The 27,207-nt window shown below is 44.4% G+C and overlaps 1 protein-coding gene and 1 pseudogene across 2 annotated transcripts in view; both read right to left on the bottom strand.

Annotated features, from left to right (window-relative positions):
* WBP1L (WW domain binding protein 1 like) overlaps window positions 1-27,207 on the bottom strand; it is a 66,300-nt gene that overhangs the window by 15,160 nt on the left and 23,933 nt on the right. For both annotated transcript variants that reach the window (XM_049854835.1, XM_049854836.1), the window contains exon 2: window positions 1,280-1,382. In XM_049854835.1, the coding sequence (XP_049710792.1) occupies window positions 1,280-1,382 (103 nt within the window). The remainder of the gene's footprint in view (window positions 1-1,279; window positions 1,383-27,207) is intronic.
* On the bottom strand, window positions 1,404-27,205 carry LOC126059242 (C-C motif chemokine 21-like; annotated as a pseudogene).

The following is a 27,207-nucleotide window of genomic DNA, read 5'->3' as shown; positions in this document are numbered from 1 at the left end:
CAGTTCTCAGTTCTCGAAAGGGTGGTTCTTGAGCAAGAGAGAGGTCCTGTTTGTAGGAACCACTCCCGCTGGCTACAAAGATGTGACTGCATTTCAGAGGGAGAGACTTTGCAGCCAAGAGCCTAACTTCCTTTCCATACCAAACAATAGCCCTTCTAGTTGCTTTCTTACCACATCACTGACGTGGGGGAATGGGAAGGTCAGAAAGGAGAAGGGGAAAAAGGGTAAGGGTGATGGTGGGAGTAAGGACACGGTTTGACAAACAAGCCCAAAGTTTATTTCCAAATAGAAGGAGTGATGGGAGCTTAGAATTATTTGGGAAAATTAGTTCACAGTTTCTTCTCTCAACAGATGGTTGTGAGAACCACTGTAATGCGAGTCACCTGTGGCCTCTCTGCCCAAGGACTCCTCCATCCTCCCATTCTTTACGGGGATAACTGAGGTCAGATTCTAGCATCCTATACTGTTTCATCTGAGTTCCAAGGAGATCATAGCACAAAGTGTGTTAGTGAACTCTTCAATCCTAGATTTACTCCCTAAAGACTGTAACAGACTCACAACTCTGTAAAGCTCTGGAAGATACAAGTGGTCTCGGTCTCAAACAAACCAGTGGCAAGACAAGGCATTTTGCTGACAATAGGTTAGGGTACACTGGAGAAGCCTCCAGACGCTGCAATTTCAAAACTGGAGAAAAAACACAGGTATTGAAGCTCAAGACTCCATCTCTCCTAGGTCCATGGGTAGAAACCTAGGTTAAAACTATCCCTTTGAGAGGGACCCTCAGAAACTGAGATAGTTTCTTGATCTCCTACTGAGAATTCTGAAAGCCTCTGTGGTTCTTACAAGAAAGCTGCCATCCATAGAGCCCTACTCAGCATTCACCATGGCTGGGTTGCAGGAACCTCTCTTTGCAAAAACGGCAAGCCTGGGCTTCTGGGCTGGCCCACGGAAGGACCCAAGTTGTCACTGCATAGCACATGGTGAAGAAGGCATCATAGGGGACTCCAGGCAGGACCTTCTGTGGCAGTCCTGGTGACCAAGGCCTCTTAGGAAGACACAGACCTTATCCCCTAGACTTCAACCCACGGAATCCAAAGGCAACCAGAGCTCCTCTTCTGCAAAGCAATTGCTTCTGGAACCTGTAAACAAATCTACTGACCCTCAAGAAAAATCAGAAAAGTGCTGAGAAGCCCATGGTTTCCCATGAGCAGACAGACTGGCTGGGACTCTAAGAGACCAGAGAACCCACTGGGGGGCAGGGGGCGGAGTAAGGACTTACACCAGAGTTCATAGTAGTAGTTGCAGCACTGAGACTGTCCACAGCAGTGTCCTGTGTCACAGATGTAGCTTTGATTGTTGGTACCCACACAGGTTTCCTTATCCTAAAAAAAAAAAAGGGGGGGGGGCATTTAGAATATTGAATTATAAGCCAAAAAAAAAAAAAAAAAATCACTGCAATTGAGTAGACTCCGACCCATAGCAACCCTATTGGACAGAGAAGAACTGCCCCATAGAGTTTCCAAGGCTGTAATCTTTACAGAAGCTGACTGCCTCATCTTTCTCCCATGGAGTGGCTGGTGGGTTCGAACCGCCAACCTTCTGGTTGGCAAGTGAGTGCTTAACCACTGTGTCACCAAGGCTCCTATATTAAATTATAGCTAAATTAAATTATGTTTAGTTTATTAAATTAAATGATAACATTTAATTTAATGATAACATTAAATTAAACGTAACATCACTTCTTTTCTCATCCTCTTACTCCTGGTCATCTGCCCCCACTCACCCAAAACAGTTTGTACACATGTTAATTCCATTAAGAGAAAAATGAAAAAGAACCACACAACAGCAGCAGAGCTAATTAAAAAAGTATGGTTTATTAAAGGGGGTAGAGGACTTGGCACACAAAGTCAACAGGCAAATGGTGACACTCTCCACAGACAGGAAAGGGCTGCCTTGGTTTCTTTACGTCCAAGCAGAAATACTTCATGTTCCGGTGTTAAACTCAGCCGGTAAGAACGTGACGATTCTCCTGTAATTTACAAATCTGGCTTTTCTGTGAAACTTCCTGGAATCATTAATGCTGTTCACATTTTAGGATTAGCGTCTAGTTGGTCATTCTGTCCTCCCTTCAAAACACATGATCTCCAAGGGTAATTACAGTGTGATTCAAAAGAGGGCTAAAAGATTCACTTTGAAAATCCTCCACTCTTAAGAAAGGGGGTGACCTGGTCAGGTGACCTAGTCCAATTCCAGTTTGCTAGGTCATCTTTAGCTTACCGAGTGGTCTCTTAAAAATCTTGCCTGGATCCAGGGTTCACGCTCACCCTTGTTCTGGGACAGCTACATAAAGGGCACTGCTGAGTAACCACCTGGCAGCTGCCAAATTCTATTCACAGTACTGGTGGATGGAGATGGAGGTGGAGGAAAAAATTCTACTTCACATTTTAAGGTATGGAATACCCTCCCCCCACGCCCCAGCCAACTTAACTTTAGCCCACAATGTACTCTGGACTACTGTGAATATGATGAAAACTTTAAGTCATCTGCTATACCTGGCTTTCAGCATTTCTTTATTCCTAAAGTAACACGTTCGTGGACTGGGCACTGTCTTTGTGCCAGGCACTGTCTTGGGCACAAGGGATACAAGGACAAATCAGACGCTGTCCCTATCCTCAAGAAGCTCAGAGTCAAGAAGGAAAAAACCTAGCTCAGCAAAGAAACTAAAACCACAGTATTGTATTTGCTGCTACTCAGGCTGACCCTGCCCACAGCTCACATCCGGCGGAAGGCTGCCAGTGGAAACTTAAGTCACATGGTCAGGTCCTCCTCTCTGGGCCTTGCTTTACTATGCTGTCTACTTGGCCAAGGGTATAAACAAAGCACTCCAGTGACTGTCTACAGGGCTGGGGCCAGGTCGAAAGAGAAAGTGCTGGACTGGATACCAGAGCCCTGGCTCAGTGCAAGTTTCCACCCCACATCCTCAGGTGTTTCCTGGTTTTTAAAAGTCTTACATGCCCTGGTATAGAGGAGTCTAGAAGAAGGAATTGTGGGAGAAGCATTTGTAAACTCTGACACAGAGGGTTTCACAAGTTTGCAAATAGAACTCGTCCTATCTTTGCTTTCCCATGCCCACCTGTCCAGTCAGAGGTCTCCTCAGAGGCCTGATGCACGTGCAGAAAGCAGACCCATGCGTGCCTTTTTTTTGGTGGTGGGGGGGAGGCTGAAGCAACTTTTTATTCAATTAAGTGTAAATCATGTTTATACGGAAGAGGCGGGGTGCAGTGGGGGAGCAGGGTCAGGTCCAGGGTCCTGGGTGACCTCTCGAGATTGACAGTCCTACTGCCTCTTCCCACACTCACTGGGTGACCCCCGTCTGCTGCCTCCCTGGTCCTGGCCTGGTCTGGGCAGCTCAGCCATGCGGGATGGCGCTGGGGACACAGGCGGGATTGGTTCAAGCAGGAGAAGGAGTGTGGCAGGGCCAGTATGGGGTAGCTGCTCTGTGGCTGCTCAGTCCTCTCTCTCTCCTAGCCCCCTTCTTGCCCCTTGGGTTAGGGCTCCAAGCCCTGGTGAGGCTGGTGGGGGCCTTCTGGGCTCCAGGATGGTCACTGGGCTATGATGGTTTGGGGCTCTGTGGGCTGCTCAGTCCTCTTGCAGGCTTTGGAGCCCTTTCCCTTCTTGCCAGGCTTAGGGCCCCCCTTGTCCTTCCTACAGCCCTGAGAGCCTTTCTGTGGGGCTGGTGGCTTGTCCAGATGTTGCATCAGCTGCTGCACCCAGTCCTCCTTAGGGTCTGCACACAGCTCGGGCTGAGACCGCTTCCGGGGTTTGAACAGGATGGCCGGGATAGGGCAGCCCAAGCTCGGCTCCTGCTTCTGGTAGCTTCAGACAACCTGAGCAGGAATGGTCCTCCAGCTGTACTTGAGGCAGCAGTCCTGCGCCCCTCCGTTACTGCCTTGAGTCCCAGGGCTGCAGAGGGCCAGAACCAAGACCAGGAGGGTCAGAGCCAGTGACTGAGCCATGGCCACAGCAGAGGGTGAGTATGAGGCCAGAGCTTGCATGTTCGAGGCCATGCATGCTGCTTTTGCTAGAAAACACACTCTCTGATTTCAGAGCAAAACACTGCTTTCATGGGGGCATCAAAAAGTTTCTCCCACCAAAAGGGCCACATCTGCCCAAAAGCGTAGGAAGGGACTGGAAAACTGGACGGATGGAAACAGGTAGCTCAGGGTGGAAATGGGGAGAGTGCTGACACACTGCAGGGATTGCAACTAATGTCATGGAACAATGTGTGTATAAACGATTGAATGGGAAACTAATTTGCTCTGTAAACTTCCACCTAAAGCACAATAAAGTTAAAAAGAAAATTTTTCTTCCAAGTTTACATGCCCCCCCAAATGCCATTCTTCTCGCCAGAGCACAGTCCAACGTGTTCGTGTAGTTTCTAAAAGAGGCCATACTGCCTAGACCCCGATACATGAAAGACTCCAGTGACACATCTGCCACAGGAAAACCTTACCAGATGAGGTCCAGGTTCTAAAAGCATGGTGGCCCACAGTTCCTAAGTGAGGCACGGATGCAACCCATTTGAAATCCAAACAAGTGGTATCCTCATGACCTACTGGTGTCAGCTTTTCTTTCGCACTTCCATCCCTCTGAGGCAGGAAGTATGGTATAAACAGGAGCCCACTCTCCTTCCCAGTCGGCCTCCACTGCCTTCAGGTTCCCAGGAAGAGCAGAACTTTAATCATTTAATCCAGTGTTCCTCAAACATCTTTTAATCCAGCATTACCTAATCCTATTCTCCTCTCTCTCCTTTCTGCCAGATACAGATATTGGGATGGTCTTGGATATGGAAATTGTCATTTTCTGCTGCAGGAGAAAGGAAAGAAGGTGAGCAGCGAAGGAAGACAAGGGGTGGGCTCATGGGCCCTCAGCAAGGAGGAAATGAAGGATTAGGGCTGAGGTGAGCTCCTCCAAAGAGATCTGTTGGATGCAAGGAGAACCCCAAGCCTTGGGTTTGGTCCCAGCTTTGCCATCATGGAGGAATGGGACCTCGGGCAAATCACTCAGTGGCCCTGGGCCTATAAAAGCTAGTTAAGATCACCTCTACTGCCTCCTTCAACCCTAAGGCTTCATTATCCTATCTCCCCATCCCCTCTGACACAGTAGCCTTAAGCCAGTGCAAGAGCTCCTAGAAACCCATGTCTCCTCTTACTCAAACCAACAGCACAGAATGGTGGTCTGGCATGTGCTGCTCAGTGCTCTTCCATTCTGTCTCAGATGAGGAGCCTAATAGTGGATCACTCAGAGGCAGAAGTAGTTAAGAATCAACCAGACCTGGGTTGAAAGCCCAGCTCTTATGCTAATTAACTGTGTGACCTTGGATAAGTTACTTAACCTCTCTGAGCTCTTAACGTCAAAATTATTTTGTGAGCCATTGTTGCTGAGCTTGAAAGACCATCCAAACAACACCTTGCCTTCAGTTAGAACTATGTCAGAACAGTAAAGTTGACTGTGGAAAGGCAGGCTACTCTAGATGAACAAAGAATACAAAAACGGAACTGGATAGAATCCAAGGGAAACTTCAAACACGAAAACTTCTCAGTATCCTTTATGATAATATGCTTTTCTCCTAAGCATTTTCAAGCACTTTACACACATTGTTCAGGACAAGCCCTGAAGACTAAAAAAAAACCAAACCCATTGCCATTGACTCGATTCCAACTCATAGTGACCTATAGGACAGAGTAGAACTGCCTCTAAAGGGTTTCCAAGGAGCAGCTATCGGATTCGAACTGTCAATCTTTTGATTAGCAGCCAAGCTCTTAAGCCACTGCACCACCAGTGCTCCAAGCCCTGAAGAATGGGTAGTAAATATCCCCTTGCCCATCACCCTTTCTCCAGAGAACTGGCCTCTTTATGGGGAAGAGCTACGTCTTCTCATTTCCCTCTGCCATGCCCAGTACGAGCACAATGCTTAGTGAAACAATGACTATGTAATCTCCACGAAGGCAGGGAAAGTGGAGTTGAATAATAGCTAATGTATACTGAGCACTTGGCTATGTGACCTGGTAGCACAGGGGTTAAGCATTCAGCTGCTAACCAAAATGGTGGTGGTTCAAACCCACCTAGCAACTCTGTGGCAGAAAGATCTGGCAATCACCTTCTGTAAAGATTACAGCTATGGAGCAGCTCTACTCTGTCGCATAGGGTTGCTATGAGTTGAAAATAGACTCAACAGCACCTAACAACACTGAGCACTTGCTATGTGCCAGAAAACAAAAAAACCTGTTGCCGTTGAGTCTATTCGGACCCACAGTGACCCTATAGGACAGAGCAGAACTGTCCCATAGGGTTTCCAAGGCTATAATCTTTACTGAAGCAGATTGCTACATCTTTCTTCTGCGGAGCAGCTTAGGGGTATGAACTGCTGACCTTTTAGTTAGCAGCCCAGTGCTTAACCACTGCGCCACCAGGGCTCCTTCTATATGCCAGAAACAGTTCTACTTGTTTTACATGAATTTTTCTATTCTGAACTTGAGAGCAACCTGGTCAAGCGGGTAGTATCAAAGAATGAGGCAAAGAAGGCTAAGAAACTTGCCCAAGATCACACAGCTAGCCAGGGGTACCATCTAGTTTGTCTGGCTCGAGATTCAAGACTTCTGATGTTTTAACTATTAAACTATAGCCTCCCTGGTTGAAGTTATACTTCTTCAGCTGCTTTTTACACTTCAGCTGCTCAAATTAATCATCAGAAGTTCCAAACCAAACAAAATCAATGATTCACTTTTGAGGAAAAAGTTAAGTACCTGGCCCTTATGGAGTTCTTAGACTTTGGGGACAGAGTCCTTCATCTTCTACTCGGCAGCAAGAATGGCGATGTGTTTGAGACTCCTCCCTTCTTCGTTCAAAAGGTTGTATTTTTACATACTGATTTTCTAAAGGATAGAATCGTACTTCATGTCACTGTGGAATGTGAGGCCTTCCTTCCACATTTATTGAGTGCCTCACCAGTGGAACACAAGGGCAAATGAACAAGAGCAGTCATAATCGCTGCCCTCAAGGAGCTTACAGTCTAATCAAAGATGGTAAAATACTCACATGGATAAAACTGCAACTATGATACATGATTTCCTGAGAACTTACAAGAGATTAGACGTAGGAGCTAGTCAAGAACGTCTAAAATGGCTTCTATGAGGAAGGTAAGCTTGAACTGAGATCGAAAGGATGGTTAGAAAGTTAGTAACTAGGAAACAGAGGAGTCCCTGGGTGGTGCAAATGGTTAAGCGCTTGACTACTAACCAAAAGGTTGGCAGTTGGAACCCACCCAGAGGCATCTCGGGAGAAAGGCCTGGTGATCTGCTTTCAAAAGATCATGGCCTTGGAAACCCTGTGGAGTGCCGTTCTACTCTGCACACGTGAGGCTGCCATGAAAACCAAAAACTAAACCCACTGCCATTGAGTCAATCTGACTCACAGCAACGCTACAGGACAGAGTAGAACTGCCCCATAGAGTTTCCAAGGAGCGTCAGGTGGGTTCAAACTGCTGACCTTTTGCTTAGCAGCTGTAGCTCTTAATCACTATGCCACGAGGTCACCATGAGTGAGAGTCAAACTCAGTGGCAACTGGCTTAGGAAGAGAGATGGGAAGAACATTCCATGCAGAGGAAACAGTACAAGAATTTAAGAATAGGAAAGTTAGATAAAATGGGAACCAGATTATGAAGGGAGGTGAAAAGATCAGATTTGCATTTTAAAGACATCCTCTTCCTGGTAATTCTTCATAGGCACAAAATTCCATGGCCAAAAAAATACCAGAAACTTAAAACTCACTGCCAAGAACCATGTGTGAATAATACATATTCTTATGCGGGGGCTTTTCACCTCAGGAATGACTGCAGCAATGACCACTAGGATCCTCATTTGTTACAGTACATGCCTTTGGCCCTGGTACCACAGTGACAGGCTCCAAGATTCAGGGCACACATGGTCACCAAACAAAAAGCATAGACACAAAGAAGAAATAAGCAAGACAAACAACGAACTAAAAAGAACATTTTTACAGTGGAAAAGGATGAACAGCTTGCCTTTTGCACATATGCAAAAAAGTATCTCATCTTTTTGGTGACAGCATTAACTGAGGGACTAACAACATTTTCCTTAAAAGCTTCCATGTCCTATAGTTGCTATTCTTAGCTGAGCCACTGTAAAGGTCAACTTAATCAGCGTAAGAACTTTGTAAGTGCCAGCATAAAAAAAGACACTGTGCAGCAATGGTTTGCCTAAGTCTGGTTTTAATTTGGAAACCCTGGTGGCGTAGTGGTTAAGTGCTACGGCTGCTAACCAAAGGGTCAGCAGTTCGAATCTGCCAGGTGCTCCTTGGAAACTCTATGGGGCAGTTCTACTCTGTCCTATAGGGTTGCTATGAGTCGGAATCGACTCGACGGCACTGGGTTTGGTTCTTTGGTTTGGTTTTAATTTGCCAATATTATGGGGCTGGAAAATTCTGCTAGCAACTGACTAATGGCAATAGCATCTTCACATCCTTAGGAAAACACTGGGGTTTTAAAGTTTAAGTGTAAAAATAGGAAAATTGAAATCTTTCACAGGATGCTAAAGTACAGGATGCTAACGATCTTGGTTGTTGCATATGACTTAAGCTTGGAACACCACCTCTGGCTTTCCCTGTGGTGAGAACCAAGTTCCTAATTCACTTAACAGATATATTCTGACCCCCCGCCACGTGCCAGGTACTGTGCTGGGTGCTACAGCTATTAGCAATGAACAGGATATTCTGGGGGAGAGCTTCTGCTTCTAGCAACAGAGCTGGGTAGGTAACTTTAAAAATTCTTCCACAGTGAAACTCCTAGAAATACTAGCTATACAGCAATATCTTTTCAAGTACACAGCAGAGCTTGCAAGAAATGTAAGGAACATCCCCAAGGGTCAAAACTGATGCGGGAGTCCTTCAGTCAAAGATTAGACGGGCGTTTAAAACAAACAATAACACATGTGGTTCAACCATATATACAAGACTAACTGGGCACACCAGCCCAGGGGCAATGACAAGAAGGCAGGGGAGACAGGAAAGCTGGACAAACGACAACGGGGAACCCAAGGTCAAGAAGGGAGAGTGTCGATGCGTCACAGGGTTGGCAACTAATGTCACAAAACAATATGTACTAGTTGTTTAACGAGAAACTAATTTGCTCTGTAAACTTTCACTTAAAGCACACACACACACACACACACACACACACACACACCGCCCCCCATATGGGTGGGGGGAGGCTAGAAGCCACAGTGGTTAAATGAGATCAGGCTACATTTGCCCTGGAAGAATGGGTGGTTTGTTGGGCCCATCTGAAACAGGAAATTTTAACAGTGACCTGATACATAAGGGGATCCTCAAAGGGAGAAAACAGACTAGAAAAAAAGAGATCAGGGGCACACAGTGACAATAAGAAAGCTCTAAACTGAAGGGGGAAAGCTCTGAATTGAGATTATTATCTATTCTAATAATCTGTATGCATAGGCTTTCCTTCAAGCTGATTTGAGATTGAATTGTATATGATCTAAGAATCCCCAAACCAAAAAAATTATCACGAAAAGTAGTTCCAGGCTGGAAACACCTGTGATAATTTGGCAGCAGCAAAGGTTAAACTCTGAAGAGACCTACCCTCACTCAGGGCATGAAGGATTCCCATAAATAAAGCTGACGATGAGCTCATAATCCAAAATACAAAAACTTACACAGAAATAACTCATCACAAACAAGACTTGGGAAATAACAGGATAAGGCCCCCTCCCCCAAATTAAGATAATAGAATGATCAGATAAACTATGTATGTTTCAAATACTTAAAGCCAAATACAAAGAATTAAAAAGAAGACACTACTAGAAAAGGGAGTGACCAAAAGATTTGGGGAAAAAATAAAACTTGTAGAAAAATAGTTTATTGAAATTAAAAGCTCAATGGATGGGTACCTTAGTTATCTAGTGTTGCTGTAATGAAATACTGCAAGTAGATGATTTTTAACAAAACGAAATTTATTTTCACACAGTTTAGCAGGCTAGAAGTCCAAATTCAGGGGGCCAGGTCCAGGGGAAGGGTTTTTCTCTCTCTGTTGCTTCTGGGGGAAGGTCCTTGCCATTCATCTTCCCCTGGTCTAGGAGCTTCTCAGAGCAGGGACTCCAGGTCCAAAGGATACACTCCACTCCTGGCTCTTCTTGCTTGGTGGCAAGTAGACTGACTCAAGATACAACCTAATCCTGTAGTGTGTCCTGCTTCATTAACATTGTTGTTGCTGTTAGGTGCCGTCGAATATGTTCCGACTCACAGTGACCCTATGTACAATATAATGAAACACTGCCCGGTTCTGCGCCATGCCCACAATCATTGTTATGGTTGAGCCCATTATTGCAGCCACTGTGTCAATCCATCTTGTTGTGGGTCTTCCTCTTTTTCATTGACCCTCTACTTTACCAAGTGTGATGCCCTTTTCCAGGGACTGATCTCTCCTGACAACATGTCCAAAGTATGTAAGACGTAGTCTCGCCATCCTTTCTTCTAAGGAGCATTCTGGTTGTACTTTCTCCAGGACAGATTTGTTTGTTCTTTTGGCAGTCCATGGTGTATTTTCAATATTCTTCTCCAACACCACAATTCAAAGGCGTCAAGTCTTCTGTCTTCCTTATTCATTGTCCAGCTTTTGCATGCATATTATACTATTAAAAATACCATGGCTTGGGTCAGGTGCACCTTAGTCTTCAAGGTGACATCTTTGTTTTTCAACACTTTAAATAGGTCTTTTGCAGAAGATTTGCCCAATGCAACGCGTCTTTTGATTTCTTGACTGCTGCTTCCATGGGTGTTGACTATGGATCCAAGTAAAATGAAATCCTTGACAACTTCTATCTTTTCTTCATTTATCATGATGTTGCTTATTGGTCTGGTTGTGAGGATTTCTGTTTCTTTATGTTGAGGTACTGGGTTTGGTCTTTGGTTTTATGTTGAGGTGTAATCTATACTGAAGGCTGTGGTCTTTGATCTTCATCAAGTCCTCTCACTCTCTGCAAGCAAGGTTTTGTCCTCTGCATAACGCAGGTTGTTAATGAGTCTTCCACCAATCCTGACGCCCCGTTCTTCTTCATATAGTCCAGCTTCTTGGATTACTTGCTCAGCATACGCCTCATTAACATAACTGCCCATAATCCTACCTCATCAACATAATAGAAGTTAGGATTTACATTACATGAGATCACAAAATGGAGAACAACCGCACAATACTGGGAATCACGGCCTAGCCAAGTTGACACATTATTTTGGGGGGACACAATTCAATCAATAACAATGAGTTACACTTAAGATTAGAGAAAGCTGAAGACAGAATTAGTTAAATGGAAAACAGATCTGAGAAAATTACTCAGCGAGGTACTTCTACCAATTAAGAAAAAACATGGAAATGGAAAATATGAAATAAAGAGTTGAAAAAGTTAAGAAGAGAATGGGGGAGGGACAAAATTCAAAGAGATAAGTGAGAATTTTCCAGAACTGATGAAAGATACAGAACTTCAGACAAACAATAATAAACCCATACCTAGACACATTGTATGAAACTGTAGAACAACAAAGACAAAAAGATCTTAAATACCTTCTAAAGCAGAAGACTGAAACAAACAAGTAAAATTAGGAATTTATAACAGTTATAACTTCCATGAGGATAATAAAATAGGATAATGGGACCAAGGACTTTAGCTGGGGTGGTCAGAGAAGGTCTCCCTGAGAAGGTGACACCTGAGTGGAGACTGGAATGATGAGAAGGAGCCAGCCTAAGCAGGCTGCAGGAAGAGTGTTCCAGAGAGGAAGTATCATGCGCATGCAAAGGCACAAAGGCAGGAATGAGCTTGTGTGGCTTGAGTACAGTAAATCTCAGGGAGAGCAGTGTGAAAGGAGAGCTGAGAGTTCAGGAGAGGCCAAGACTCATATGCTTTGCGCACCAGTTAAAATAATATCCAAAGTATCATCGCTTGTAAATTCATTGTTGGCTTCAGCTAGTATCTCTCTCTAAGGTTTTGGTGAGGCTTCTTTAATGGCCTTGAATATGAAAATATTTTTACAACTCTCTTATTTACTTTTCAACCTGGGCCCGGGTTGTAGCTGCTTACTCTGTAAGCAACAAAAGTCAAGTTTTCTTCCATTCTTGAACCAGAAATGGCTTTCCAGAAAGCGTATCAAATTCTGGCACTGCATAAATACTGGGATGGAGCTCTACTTGATTTTGGTAACGCAGTGGTTTTGGTGGTTGTCTGTAACCAAATTATAACAAGGTCTTCACAAACAAAACAGATTTGAAATGGCTATATGAGAATGGAGCCCTGATGGCACACTGGTTAAGAGCCCAAAAGGTTGGCAGTTCAAATCTACCACCTGCTCCTTGGAAACCCTAGAGGGCAGTTCTACTCTGTCCTAGCTATGAGTCAGAACTGACTCCACAGCAATGGTTTTTTATATGAGAAAAGGCAGCAAGTTAAACTTAGAACTTGTTCTGTTTTTGTTCTAGCCTAAGCAGAATCTTCAAATTCTGAAACTGTGGTGCTTTCAGGTCCTCAGATACTTAGAAAAAGATTTGTGGGTGGTCATAAAAAATATTGTTTAAAGCTTTGTGGATTTACCTGTATTTTTACAATAATAAAGTTAAGATCACTTTCTTTCTATACCACTAGTTTTTAAGGCTGTGTGAAGAGTGGAGAGGACTAGCCAGTATGGTTTAAGGGCACACGTTTTGAATTGGGTGGTGTGAAGTTACAGAAAAGCTGAGGATGAAAGAAAGTAAGCCCAGGAAGAGGAGTGATTCAGCAGGAGCCCTAGTGTGATGCTTCCTAGGTGTTAGTGTCATCTCCCTTTCCTTGATGGTAGGGGTTGTCACATACTATTTTTTTATTTTTCACAATATATACTATGCAAAATAATTACCTTTTACTCTTTGCTAACTAGAGGAGCTCCAGCTCATCCTCTTTGATAAAGGGCAGGCCACTGTTAAGAACTTAATCAAGACTCTGTTTTGTATGTACTGGGATATTAGGAATATATTTTTATATTGTTTGGTCAAGTTCAATAATTTTCCGAAAGGACAAATGGCCTGGCCAGATGGGCAGGTTCCCCTAACCAGGCCAGAAAATCTTATCTGATAAGACTCAGCCTCATCTCTCAGATATGAATGTGCTTTATTCTTAAAGAGGCTCTGGACTTCAGCTCCCTGGGTTCAGGAGCACCCAGGACCCCATTCACTAACTGTAACCAGCTGCCATCAAGTCTATTTCAACTCATGGTGACCCCACATGTGTCAGGGTAGAACTGTGTTGTCGGGTTTTCAGTAGCTGGTTTTTCAGAAGTAGGTCATAACTGTCCTGACAGGGAACACAACAGAAAACCCCTGAGGGAGCAGGAGAGCAGTGGGATGCAGACCCCAAATTCTCATAAACAGACCAGACTTAACGATGTGACTGAGACTAGAAGGACCCTGGTAGTCATGACCCCCAGACCTTCTGTTAGCCCAAGACAGGAACCATTCCCAAGGCCAATTCTTCAGACAGGGATTGGAACGGACAGCGGGATAGAAAAAGATGCTGGTCAAGTATGAGCTTCTTGGATCAAGTAGACACTTGAGACTATGTTGGCATCTCCTAGCTGGAGGGGAGATGAGAGGCCAGAGGGGGTCAGAAGCTGGTGGACTGGACACGAAAATGGCGAGTGGAGGGAAGGAGCAGATTGTCTCAATAGGGGGGAGCAATTAGGAGTATACAGCAAGGTGTATATAAATTTTTGTATGAGAGATTGACTTGATTCGTAAACTTTCACCTGAAGTGCAGAAAAAAAAAAAAAGTACATCAGCAGGACTTTCTTCTGAGGTAACTCTGGGTGGACTCAAACCTCGAACCTGCTAACCTCGGTCAGCAGCCTAGCGAGCTAATACCTTAAAAGATAAGGCCATAGAAAAGCCTGGAGTCTAATGGAAGGATGTGCTCTGTGCTGCTGAAGGGGAGACCCTGCTGCACAGAGGCCAACAAGCAGCCCATTTACTTCTATCTGTGAGGCCCTCCTAGGGCTGACTCTTAAGAAACTGAGGAAGAGCAACACGATGAATCACAATAAACCAGGGCTTCTCACAAATAAGTGGATTTGTCCCAAATTCTCTACTTAAACAATTGCAACAAAATAGATCTGTGTTGATGGAAGCAAGCAAGGTGCCCATCAACGGATGAATGGATAATTATGGTATATTCACACAACGGAATGCTACGCATCGATAAAGAACAGTGAGGAATCTGTGAAACACTTCATAACATGGAGGAACCTGGAAGGCACTATGCTGAGTGAAATTAGTCAGTTGCAAAAGGACAAATATTATATAAGACCACTATTATAAGAACTTGAGAAACAGTTTAAACCGAGAAGAAAACATTCTTTCGTGGTTACGAGAGGGGGGAGGGAGGGTGGGAGAGGGCCACTCACAAATTAGATAGTAGATAAGAACTACTTTAGGTGAAGGGAAAGACAGCACACAATACAGGGGAGGTCAGCACAACTGGACTAAACCAAAACCAAAGAAGTTTCCTGAATAAACTGAATGCTTTGAAGGCCGGCGTAGCAGGGGCAGGGGTCTGGGGACCATGGTTTCAGGGGACATCTAAGTCAATTGACATAATAAAATATATTAAGAAAACATTTTGCATCCCACTTTGGAGAGTGGCTTCTGGGGTCTTAAACGCTAGCAAGTGGCCGCCTGAGATGCATCAATTGGTCTCAACCCACCTGGATCAAAGGAGAATGAAGAACACCAAGGACACAAGGTAATTATGAGCCCAAGAGACAGAAAGGGCCACATGAACCAGAGACTACATCATCATGAGACCAGAAGAACTAGATGGTGCCCGGCTACAACCGATGACTGCCTTGACAGGGAACGCAACAGAAAACCCATGAGGGAGCAGGAGAGCAGTGGGATGCAGACCTCAAATTCTCATAAAAAGACCAGACTTAATGGTCTGACTGAGACTAGAAGGACCCCGGTGGTCATGGCCCCCAGACCAGAACCATTCCCGAGGCTAACTCTTCAGACATGGATTGGACTGGACAATGGGTTGGAGAGGGATGCTGGTGAGGAGTGAGCTTCTTGGATCAGGTGGACACTTGAGACTATGCTGGCATCTCCTGCCTGGAAGGGAGATGAGAGGGTAGAGGGAGTTAGAAGCTGGTGAAATGGACACAAAAAGAGAGAGTGGAGGGAAAGAGCGGGCTGTCTCATTAGGGGGAGAGTAACTGGGAGTGGGTAGCAAGGTGTATATGGGTTTTTGTGTGAGAGACTGACTTGATTTGGAAACTTTCACTTAAAGCACAATAAAAATTATATATATAAAAAAAATAGATCTGTGTTTCCAAAGTGTGGCCCATGGGCCCAAAATCACCTGGGCTATTTAAACAAGCTCCCTGATATCTTCACATATACTCAAGTCTGAGAGCCAATGCCCTAGATCTATAACAGACACACAACAAACACAATTTTTGCCCTCTAAAATTGGAGTGGACTAACGTTCTTTTTCTAGAATCACAAACACATCCTAACACAATTACCCCCATGAGTGCCCAAAAAAGAATCAAAGTACATTAAAGTATTTATACCCTTTCTGCCTCATTCCATAAAAAAATACACACAATAGATAGTCAACACAAATTTTAAAAAGAAGACATATGTTAGGTACACTCCCAGTCACACCAACACTACTGCCAAAGCAGCATCTCAACTGGATTCTCATTAAATAGGCCCCAAACTGAGCAGGTGGCAAAGAAATTAAAATCAATTTCCTGCATTGCTATTAGGAACCTGAATAACAAACTCAGAAAAAGCCACTTGACCCTGGTAGGAAAATCCCAGAGCAAAGATCGGAAGTTGCAACTTACGCCCTGGCTTCCTTGTCGATTACCTCGTGCAAGCAGGTTTGCAAGGTCTGGCTGGCTGTGGCAGCACAGGACACTGGGTTAAAGAAGGAAAGAGAGTCCTGCTTTGAGGTATCCCCAGCAAATCCACATCACTGGTCTCTTCAGCTGCATAATAAATCCACTGACATCTTTAGCAAGCGCTGGCGCAGAAAGCGGAGGGCTGAACTAGCAGCAGCACACGGTGGGGCAGGTGAATAGCAGGTGGCACTCAGGCAGAGCAGGAGGGCAATTCAGCAGACCACTGTCTGTCCACAGTTGGTTCCAGGAGGGCAGATCCTTTCCTTCACATGTTGCAGGACTGTTTCTCCACACTCACAAGTAAGGACTGCCAGCTAGTGTCCCCCCAATGAGTTTTATGCCTGCATGGTACCTTTGTTTTTCATTTTTTTTTTTTTAAATGAAATTGTTGACGTTTTTAAATGAGAAGAATTCATATCAAAATCCAGATTTCCAGCTTCTCTTGAAAAACTAGAGCCCACATACCCATAGGGCCATAACAGGCTACAGCAGAGATGTATATGGGCTCCTGCTTCACCACAGTCTACCCCCAAGTCCCTAATGACCAATAATCCTATCTGCTTAACTCAGTCATATCACTGCCTGGTCCCTGTGGGCATCTAATTAACTATTCCTGCACTAAAATTTAGTAATAGATCGTTCCTCCCCTCACCCTGAGGTTAAGGCACCATAAGGGCCCAAATATAAGCACTGGCCATCTGAATTCTCTACACTGAGGCTCAAGTAAACACCTTACACAACATGGACAATAGGCACCTGGACAAAGAAGAGGGGCCCCTCTTCATGCACGAAGGGAATGATGCCTCTTGGTAAGTAACAGAACCTCTTGGTAAATAGGAGAACCTCTTGGTAAATAGGAGAACCTCTTGGTAAATAGGAGAACCTCTTGGTAAGCAGGAGAACCTCTTGCCAGGACAATATTCAAGAAATGGAGAACACCAAGCTCTGCCTAACTGGGGCTGGACATTTTGACTTGTGCTACTTATTGCCCTCTTTACAGGAAACTAAGAAACTGAGATTCAGAGTGGTTACACAGCTAGAAAAAGTTTTCAGGATCTAACGCCCAAATTTTAGTCGGAAGTTTAGGCGTTATCCTAAACTTTCATGCTGACAGGCACAAAAAGGACCCATAAGATATGGACCCTGCCTTTGAGTCATTTTATAATAACTAAACTGTTAGGTTAAAAACAGTTTATCTTTTAATTCTTGTTGCTGAAAACCTTCCTAAGATACTTACGTTTATTTTGTGCCTTAATAACTACTGTCTAAGCAACAGAATTTATTCTTTTTTTAATGATTTGTCATATGGCAAAGCCTTAGCGTCACCATTTCGAGCAACAATCATTGCATCATTGTAAAGATATATATAGTGATGTCCCTGGAGCTATAGTGATGTCCCTGAATGGTGCAAACAATGTACTTGGCTGCTAACCAAAAGGCTGGAGGTTCTAGTCCACCCAGAGTCACCTCGGAAGAAAGTCCTGGTGATCTGTGTCTGAAAAATCAGCCACTGAAAACCCTAGTGTGTCCGGTTCTGTTCTGACACATACGGAGTTGCCATGAGTTGGAATCAGCTCAGTGGCAACTGGTTTTATAGCTATAGTTATACAGACAGACACACACACACATATAGTTAAAATACAGTAAGTTCCTGGGTTACGAATGACAGACTTACAGACAACTCCTACTTGCCCTTTAATGTTATGTAAATTTGCCCTCACTTTGAAATGATGGGACCAAGCCCTACTCTCAACAAATTCTTCATCACAATCACTTTCACCTGCTGCATGTGCAGCATTTAAACATTTAAACCAAAAACCCATTGCCCATCAAGTTGATTCCAACTCACAGCGGCTCTACTGGGCAGAGTAGAACTGCCCCATAGTGTTTCCAAGGAGCAGCTACCTGGTGGATTTGAACTGCCAATCTTTTGGTTAGCAGTCAAATGCTTAACCACTGTGCCACCAGGGCTCCATTCTCGCACTAAAGTAAGGCAAAAAGAACCATATGCTATCATTCCCACTTACCTACAAATTCTTAAAAACAATTTGGAACAGATCTCATTTGTACCCAGCGACTGTCTATATTCCATACATATTTACATAGAGCTCTCGAGTTTTCTAAACCTCTTTCACAGCCAGCCCTTCATTTGAGCCTGCCTGCCAGCACCCTGCAAGAGGTCAGAAGACGTACCACTATCCCTACCTTAAAAAAAAGAACTTAGGGATGAAGAAATCAACACTTAGAGTAAGGCTGCAGAATCCAGATTGTTAAAACCCTGGTCCTTCTAACTTTGGGTTCAGTATTCTTTCCATGACTGGGTTCTAGCTCGTTAAAGTATTTACTATATCTTAAAAATGTATTTGGTCAAATAAAATACCCACTGCTTTACCAGGAAAGAAGATAAAGTGGTGCCGTTTTCAATAGGGTCTGAAACATTGAAGGTACAAGTTAATTTATTTACTGCTATGTACTTTAAAAGAGGTTCACCAACAATTCTCCAAAGATACACAAATGGCCAAAAAGCACATGAAAAGATGCTCAACATCATTAGTCAGTACTGAAACCAAATCAAAACCACAAATGAGATGCCACTTCACACCTTCTTGGATGGCTATTAATGAAAACCATCTGTGGAGAAACTGGAGCCCTTGTGCACTGCCAGTGGGAAAGTAAAATGGTGCAGCCGTTAAAGATAAACAAAATGTGGTATATACGTGCGACACACTACCATGCAGCCATAAAACAGAAGGAGCCTTGAAGACATTATGCTAAGTTAAATAAGCCAGACACAAAAGGACAAATTAAGTGTGCGATCTCACTTACATGAAGTACTTAGAACAGGCAAATTCATAGAAACAGAGAGTAGGCTACCAGGGGCTGGGGAGAGGGAATAACGGAGATTTGTTGCCTAATGGATATGGGTGTTCTGTTTGGGATGATTTAAAAAAAAAATCTGGAAACGGTGATGGTTACACAATACTGTGAGTGTACTTAATATCACTGAATTGTGCACTGTACCACTCAAAATTGTTAAAATGAGAAATCTCATGTTATGTATATGTTACCATGATTAAAAAAAGAGATTCACCACGATTTCACTCGAAGGGCGCATGTGAGGTTTCAGGGATATTCCTCTTCTGAAGCATAATTGTAAATTTAACCCCATTTTACCACAGCAATTCCATCCCCCTACGGCAGGCTTTTGTTGGGAGCAAATGGCATAATAACGGGAATTGCTTTGTGTGTTTTGTCTGGAGACCAGTACCAGCGGTTTATTGCTAGTAAAAACTTCAACACCATTCAAGGAAACTGTTTACTTCTACCTCAAACAAAGGATCACATTAGAAATGGTCTCACTGCAACCAGATCCCAGATAAAAGAAGTATTCAGAATTCAGAGGAGATGTCTCCAAAAGACCCTGAATAACTTTAAAGAAACAAGAATTTTCCAGATTCTACAGTCTTATTCTTAAGAGATCAAAACAGACTTCAGGTGATTTAGAAAAGAGGGAATTTAATGTTACCAGAGAGTACAATAAACCCAAGTCATTGCAATAGGGACCCGGCTTGAAATATGGTCTATTATTCAAATCATATATTTTTAGGTTTTTTAATCATTCTTTAAACTGTATAAAGTCATCTGGGTACTACTGAGATCCTGCCCTTCTGGGGGATGGTTATCCAGATTGTTCAGAGTAACAGTAGAAAATTTTAGTTCCAGAAGGGCTAGGTCTTATCTGTTGTTGTTAGTTGCCATCAAGTTTAGCTTTTGATTCATGGCGACCCCAAGTGTGCAGAGCAGAACTTTGCCATAGGGTTTTCAAGGCTGTGACTTTTCTGAATCAGATCTCCAGGCCTGTCTGCTGAGGTATCTCTGGGTGGGTCTGAACCACCAGCCTTTCAGCTACTAGTTGAGTGCTTAACCATTTGAGCTACCCAAGGACTCCTTGCTCTTATCTACTGGCCCACAAACAACTGACCATCCTTGACAAGACATAACACCCACTGATTAAGGGGGCAACCAAGATGTTAAGATTCTAAATCTCTGGGCAGATAACTAACACACACTGCTTAGAATGCAGCAAGAAAAAGCACACCTACTTCACTATTGATACAATTCAATCCTCCTCCCCTTGCTCATGACACCGCTTCCTAAGCAGAAGGACTACTATGAATCAGTAATTAGTAGCCCAGGGTTGTTCAACCTTGACCCTATTGACATTTGGGCCAGATAATTCTTTGTTGTGGGGGACTGTCCTGACCATTGCAGGATATATAGCAGCCTCAACTCACTAGACACTGGTAGCCTTGGTCTCGAATCACTAGACACTGGTAGCAACTCCCTCCAATTGTGAGAACCAATAACGCCAAGACATTACCAATGTCTGAGGCGGGGAGGGGGGGAACAACAAAATTATCCTTGGTTTAGAACCACTGTTCCAGCCAAATGGTACCACAAAGTTACTGCAGAGTTGTGCTCCATCCAGTCTCGTACTCCAATTGCCTCGTGGGATCCCCCAACTACTCTGTAAATTCCCCAAGGGCAGGGCTGATGTCACTCTCAAAGTACCTATCCTAGAGCAAAGGATGGGGGCATGCTAAAAATCTTCACAAGGAACCCCAGGGGCTAGAAGTCCTTCTTAATGCTTCCTGTGCCCCTGAGCTACACAGTACAAGCAGTGGCATGAAGTGGTCCTCCAAGAGTTAAGCTTAGGCTGTGGTGAAGTGATTTTATCATGAGCAGTGAGAGACTTACCCATGGCTCTCTGGCCATGCCAAGCTTAGAACCGCACGTGGAGATGGTGGAGTGGTTGCACATTCTGTTTAGGCTGGCAGCCTGGCCCAGCCTATCCTGGCCTCCCCTCCATTGCACTCGAGACCACACCAGAGGGGTGGGTGATCACTGGGATTCACGCCACTGCCTGGTGGGTCACCAGGGATTTCCAAACCCTTGTCAAAAACCACATGAGAAGCTGGGCAGTATTTGCAAGGAAGACTGAGACCTTGAGTCACAGCTTAGCGAGTGCTCCTGAAAGCACGTGTGTTAAGCAAGAGAACCAAACAATAATAAATAATCTGGCTTCCTTGATGCAACACCCAAGGGAACCAATGTCTTACGTGCAACACAGCACCAGCAAACCCTAAGCCACTGTCAGGAAAAGGAATTACTGCGTCACTCTCCAGCCATTCCCAAAGCATGTCTCCGTCTCCCCAGATATACACACAGCTTTCCGACACTGCCCCTCCTCTTTTACTTGGAAGAACAAGATAGGTCAAGCAAGTCACCTCCCAGGATTGAATCACCACTTCCAGCAATCAGTAACAGAAGCCACTTTTGTTGTCCAGTGTTCAAGACCAGTTAAACCCTGGTCAGAGAAACAGTGGCTCTGGAGGGGCACAGATAGGGTTACTGCAGGTCAACATTCAGGGCTGTTTCAATCCATTGTTGCTACAAACTAGCAACAGAGTCAAGAAGTGTCAGAGAGAGTTAACAAACTTAGGAGCGTGCTAGGGTATGAGGGTTTAAATAGGCCGAAATTACTCTGTTTTCCTGGACTAACATTTACCTCTTCAAGGAAAAGGAGTGCAAGGGAGTGGATCACACTCACAGGCTATCACTGGAGAAAGTGACTGTTTTCTTTGGCTCCATCCTGTATTCAAGTTTCAGAATCCGCAGATACAGTCCTCTTCGCCACTAAGTTACTGTCCAGTTCACTGATTTCTCTTTGCTTTGATAACAGCAATGTGATGAAAAACAAGCCATGTTCCTTTAAAAAAAGCAGCTTCTTTCAACAGAGGTGGCTGGTTGTTCAAACAATTTATCTGAAAGGGTTTAGGAAAGAACCACCTTTTCTCACCTTTAGGTGACAATAGGGAACTGAGGTGTTCTGCAGAGCTACCACTTAAAAGGTTTTTACAGATCGGTTCAGATAAGGATTCAGGCTTCAACCTTTGGTAGTACAAACAATGAGTGTCACCTTAGCATTTGCTGCATTATACAGCCAGGCCCCTTCAAGCAGGATCATGCTTAGTTTGTCCTGAACCCAGGACAGAGAGGCTAAGCACAGAGGATAACGGTGTCCGGGAGCCAACCCTTAGCCCTTTGCAGAGCACAGAGCATGCAGGAAGAAGGCGGGGGGGGGGGGGTCTGGCAGCAGACTTTCGGTGCAGGTACCACGCCAGGGTGATATGCAAGAGCAGGACTGTCCTCGAAAAGACCTGGCGTCCAGTTCCACCACTGGCACACATCAGCTACGGGATCCTGAACTGATAACTTCTTGAGTTTTAGTTTCCTCACCGTAAAAAGGAGATCAAACCTCCTGCCCCTTGGGTGGCTGTCGTGATGAAATAATAAACGTCCCATGTAAATGCTGGCTAATATTCAGCAGTTTAGGGGTTAAATTAAAAGTCAGCAAGCCTTCTCTTCCCTGTCCCCAATCATGGCTCCCACCCTGCAGCTTCAGGCTGGCCACCACCACAGCATTGTCCACACTTTCCAATTACCTGCACACCTATCCTACTTCCTTTACCTGATTATAAATACCTTGAAGGCAGGGATAGCATTTATACATCTTTGTATCCACAATGTACTCTGAACAGAGTAGGTGCACGGTACTTTTCAGGTACTTTGAATAGAATAGGTGCACAGTACTTTTCATATGACAGCAGGTTAAACATTTGAATCCTCCTACATTACAAAATCACCACCTTCTAAATCAAACATGAAAGAGAATTCATTCAAATCAGCAACTACGAACATTCTGTTGCAATCTTGCTCTCTGAAAATCAGTAATTCATCTGTTAGGTATACATGAATTGTCTCTTCACCAGGAAACCTACCCTCTGATCTCATCAGACAATAAAGGGGCTAGCATGCTCAAAGGGAGACCTGTGGCACAGTGGTTAAGTGCTCAGCTGCTAAACTGAAAGGTCAGCTGTTCAAACCCACCAGCCACTCTGTGTGCGAAATCAGTCTGCTTCCATAAACATTTATATCCTCGGGAACCCTGTAGGGCAGTTCTACTCTGTCCTGTAGGGTTGCTTGGAGTCTTCCAACTCGACGGCAATGAGTGGTAGTAGTAGCATGCTTAATTGTGTGTGGAAACTCTGGCGGCGCAGCGGTTAAGTGCTATGGCTGCTAACCAAAAGGCTGGCAATTTGAATCTACCAGGTGCTCCTTGGAAACTCTATGGGCAGTTCTACTCTGTCCTATAGGGTTGCTATGCTACCACGATGAGTAATTGTGTGTTGTAATCTAAAATGTGATATGCAGTTCCCCCACCCAAAAAATTTAGCAGGTGACTCTCTTCTTCTGAATGTTAGCTCCTCTAAACACAAAGATTGTTCTTTAGTCCACACTGTAGCTTCCAGTGAGCTGTCTTAACTGTCCCTTGCATGAAAAAACACATCCTACAGCCTGTTTGCCCTTTACAGACAATAAAGTCATGCCACACTCATTGTTACTTTGCAGGACTCTACAGCTTTCTTCCTTCTCTGTCCATAAAGGACAATATTTGATGGGCCAAGGTCCTTGTCTTGCCTCAGGCATACTCAATACTGTGACTCATAGGTGGCAGTTTCCCTTCTCAGGAAAAAACAAAAACAACACTCCCAACCTGATCTGTCTGGAACGCTTTTTCCCCAGCTCATGTATCTGGTAAACTCCTACTCATTCTTCAAGACTCTGATCAGGTATCACCTTCTCAGGAAAGCCTTTGTGCCCATCCTCTCCCCCAGCCTTAGATACTTTTCTACCCTCTGCTATCCTACCAAAAACCTACTGCCACCCAGTTGATCCCGACTCATAGCAATGCTACAGGACAGAGTAAAACTGCCTCATAGGGTTTCCAAGGCTGTAAATCTTTATGAAAGCAGACTGCCACATCTTTCTCCTGCAGAGCGGCTAGTGGGTTTGAACCACCAACCCTTTGGTTGGCAGCCAAGTGCTTCACCAACGCACCACCAGGGCTCCTTTCCGCTATCCTAAAACAAAACAATAAAATCAAACATGTTGCCGTCAAGCAGATTCCAACTCATAGCGACCCTACTGGACAGAGTAGAATTGCCCCATAGGGTTTCCAAGGAGCAGTTGGTGGATATGAACTGCCAACCTTTTGGTTTTCAGCCGAGCTCTTAACCACTAAGTGTGACACCAGGGCTCCTCTGCTATCCTAGTCCCTGGTTAATTATTTTTATGTTACTAAACCCTGGGGACCAGAGACTCTCAGAGTTTGGCCAGAAACTACCTGGGTCAGAATTGCCCAGAGATTTAATAGAAATGCAGATTCCTGAGCCCCACCCCAGACCTACAGAACCTATATTTTAATAAGCCCTGCTCCAGATAATTTCTATGCATTTTGAGAACTACTGCATTAGTGTGTGAGCTCCTTGGAAGTAAGGACTGCGCTTTATTTAGCTTTGCCTCCTTTGTGCCTGGCGCACATTCATTAAGTTTTCAAAATCTCCATGCAGTGGCATCATTCCATAGATGCTGTAAGCATGGCATTCTTCCACGGAAAAATGAAAATGGGCAAAGAGGCAAGCAGGGTCTTAGCCGATACCTGGCCAGGCTAGAAAACAACCTTCAGAAGATACGACCCGACTAGAACAATCCATTAATCCTACTCTACTCTCACCGACGTTGGGCAATGCAGTCTAGGTAGTGAGAAAATCCAGGCTTCGAAAACAAAAATCAGGTTAAAAACCAACTTCAAGTACCATTCCCATAGCTAGTTGGGCAACTTTGGGCAAGTGGCTTAAATTAACTTCTGTAAACTTTCGCACACACTTCTGTAAAAACAGGTTAACACTTCCACTTAAGACTCAGGCTTGTTATGTGGGTTATGAGGGAAAAAATATAGGAAAGTACATACACATTATGGATGATAAAAACCAACAGTGTATATACTTTTGTGTCATTTTCTTTTTTAAAAAAACATAATTATCACCAAGTAATCTTCAGAAGGTTTGTTTTTTCAGTGACCCCAGTAAAGACCGTAGTTACGCTATCAGACATAGAAATGCCAGAAATATACAAAATTATGTAACCAAAAATACTCAGAAAATTTACAGGCAGTTTGAATCACAGAAGCCTAGGGCCAAAACGGCCTTTAAAATGTCCTCTAGTTTAGCCTTCTACAAAGAAACGGTGATCTCAAACAAGAGTTAAAGATTCACCTGCCGTTCATCCTCTAAGGTGCTCCCCAAGACAACCATCCCAACCCTTCACTCTCCTTGAAAATTTTAATTCAATGCTCAAACCAAAAAAACCAAACCCGTTGCGGTCGAGTCAATTCCGACTCATAGCGACCCTATAGGGCAGAGTAGAACTGCCCCATAGAGTTTCCAAGGAGCACCTGGTGGATCTGAACTGCCAACCATTAGGTTAGCAGCTGTAGCACTTAACCACTGTGCCACCAGGGTTTCCAATTCAGTGCCACTACCACTTAACTCTCACTTGATTCAGTGGAGGTTATTGGACATAGGCCCTCAGTATACAGCCTCCCAGCTCCAAGTCAACACACACTGGTATTCACCAAACCACAAGTGTGAGACTTCACTTCCAAACGCTGTGGGCTCCGGCCCTGGATCCTTGCCACCACTCTGTAAAGGAACTGTCCTCTAGCTGCCAGTTTCCTATACCCCTTGTGATCTTGTATCTTTTAGGGGTGAGTAGATAAAAATAATAGTTCAGTTTTTACGAAATGCCTACTCTCCGTCAGACAAGGTGCTCATGTTTTACATATATCCTTTCATGGAATCCTCCCCAATACTTTACTAATAGGTGTTATTCTCTGCGTTTCAAAGGTGAATGAAGTTCAAAGCAGTTAAGTGCCTGCACAAGATGGAATGAAGGTCTTTCTGGCTCCCCATCCCTAATCTACATCAGGCAGTTTTCCCCTTCTCTCCCTGCCTGCTGACATAGCATGAGATGCTTCTTCCATCCTATTTCCAAATGCACAAAATCCTTGCCGGGGCTCCTCTCCGCCCATAGGTTAAAAGAACAGCCTTTCCTGGTGGGGAGGGGGCTGCTCAATATGGGGCCACTGCCCTCTGCCTGTCAGCTGCATCAAAGGGACATCCTCTGAAGACTACCAAGAGCAATAATGGAGTGTCTGGAGCTTTTCAGAGAAGCTTACTTTTAAAGAATTTCAGGCAACCTAAGGGAGACTGGCTCACCTAGCACTTTTCTAAGCATGAGATGAAAGCAGCAGTCCTTAGTAGCTTCTCCCTAAAGCTTCAGGGTAGATCTCATCTGTGGCTTCTCCTCACCCAGGACCTGGCAGCAGAGGGTGTGTGTGTGTTTGTGTCTGTCCCCACCCCTCTTACAGCTCAGCCTGCTGGTTACAGTTACACATTCCTATACAGACATGCCTCTCAGACTGAAGAGGGGGTGGGGGTGTCCACCCCTCAGAAGTCCTGGAACAAATAGTTGGCAACAGCTGTGTTCTCAGCAGACAGCAGTTGGTCGGTTGCTACCGTTTTCTCATTCCACACTAGGTTACCGGCTATAATTTAGTGCTCCTCTTTTTTTTTTTTAGTTCAAACAGCAGCTCACAACGTAATCAAGTCTCTGTTACAGGGGTCTGTTTGCTTTGAAAAATTGGTCAGGGAGGCCAAAATGTGGTCAATCCCACACCCCATTCCCTGAAGCACCCACGAGATCTCTCAGCCACAGGGCCCCAACCACATGCTTGAAAAGAAAACCTTTGGGAGTCCTTCCCTTCTAAAAGAGAGGACCCCCCCCCAAAAAAAATCCCTTCAGAATCAGAAGGTTGTGACGAGAGCTCTGCCTACTAGCCAAATCAAAATGGAGGAGAAGGAATAAAAGGGGTTTTAATTAAGAACCCCATTCAAGGCTTTCCCCCTTTCACCCTCACTGCCCCACCCCAGTTGTTTCCTCCACAAAAGCTTCAGAAACGGTGTTACAGTGTCTAATAGAAAATTAGAGTCAGACAGCCCCAGAGAGACATCACAGACATGGGGGTATTAAGAATATGGTGGCTCTGAAAGTAAGGAGCAACTGGCAAACAAGAAGGGAAGACTGGAAATTTCTGTGTGGGAGCTGGCCTGTTAAAACTGAGAGATATTCTCATAAAGACCCCCTCCACCCAAAGTAGCAGTACCATAAACAAGCTCCCACCCTCTTCCCTTCCCGAACCCAGAGCCCAATCCACAAAGAACACGTTC

Source organism: Elephas maximus, chromosome 16 (assembly GCF_024166365.1).
Source record: "Elephas maximus indicus isolate mEleMax1 chromosome 16, mEleMax1 primary haplotype, whole genome shotgun sequence".
Taxonomy (NCBI): Eukaryota; Metazoa; Chordata; class Mammalia; order Proboscidea; family Elephantidae; genus Elephas; species Elephas maximus.
The sequence above is the reverse complement of the archived record's forward strand: the minus strand, read 5'-3'. Positions and strand labels throughout refer to the sequence as shown.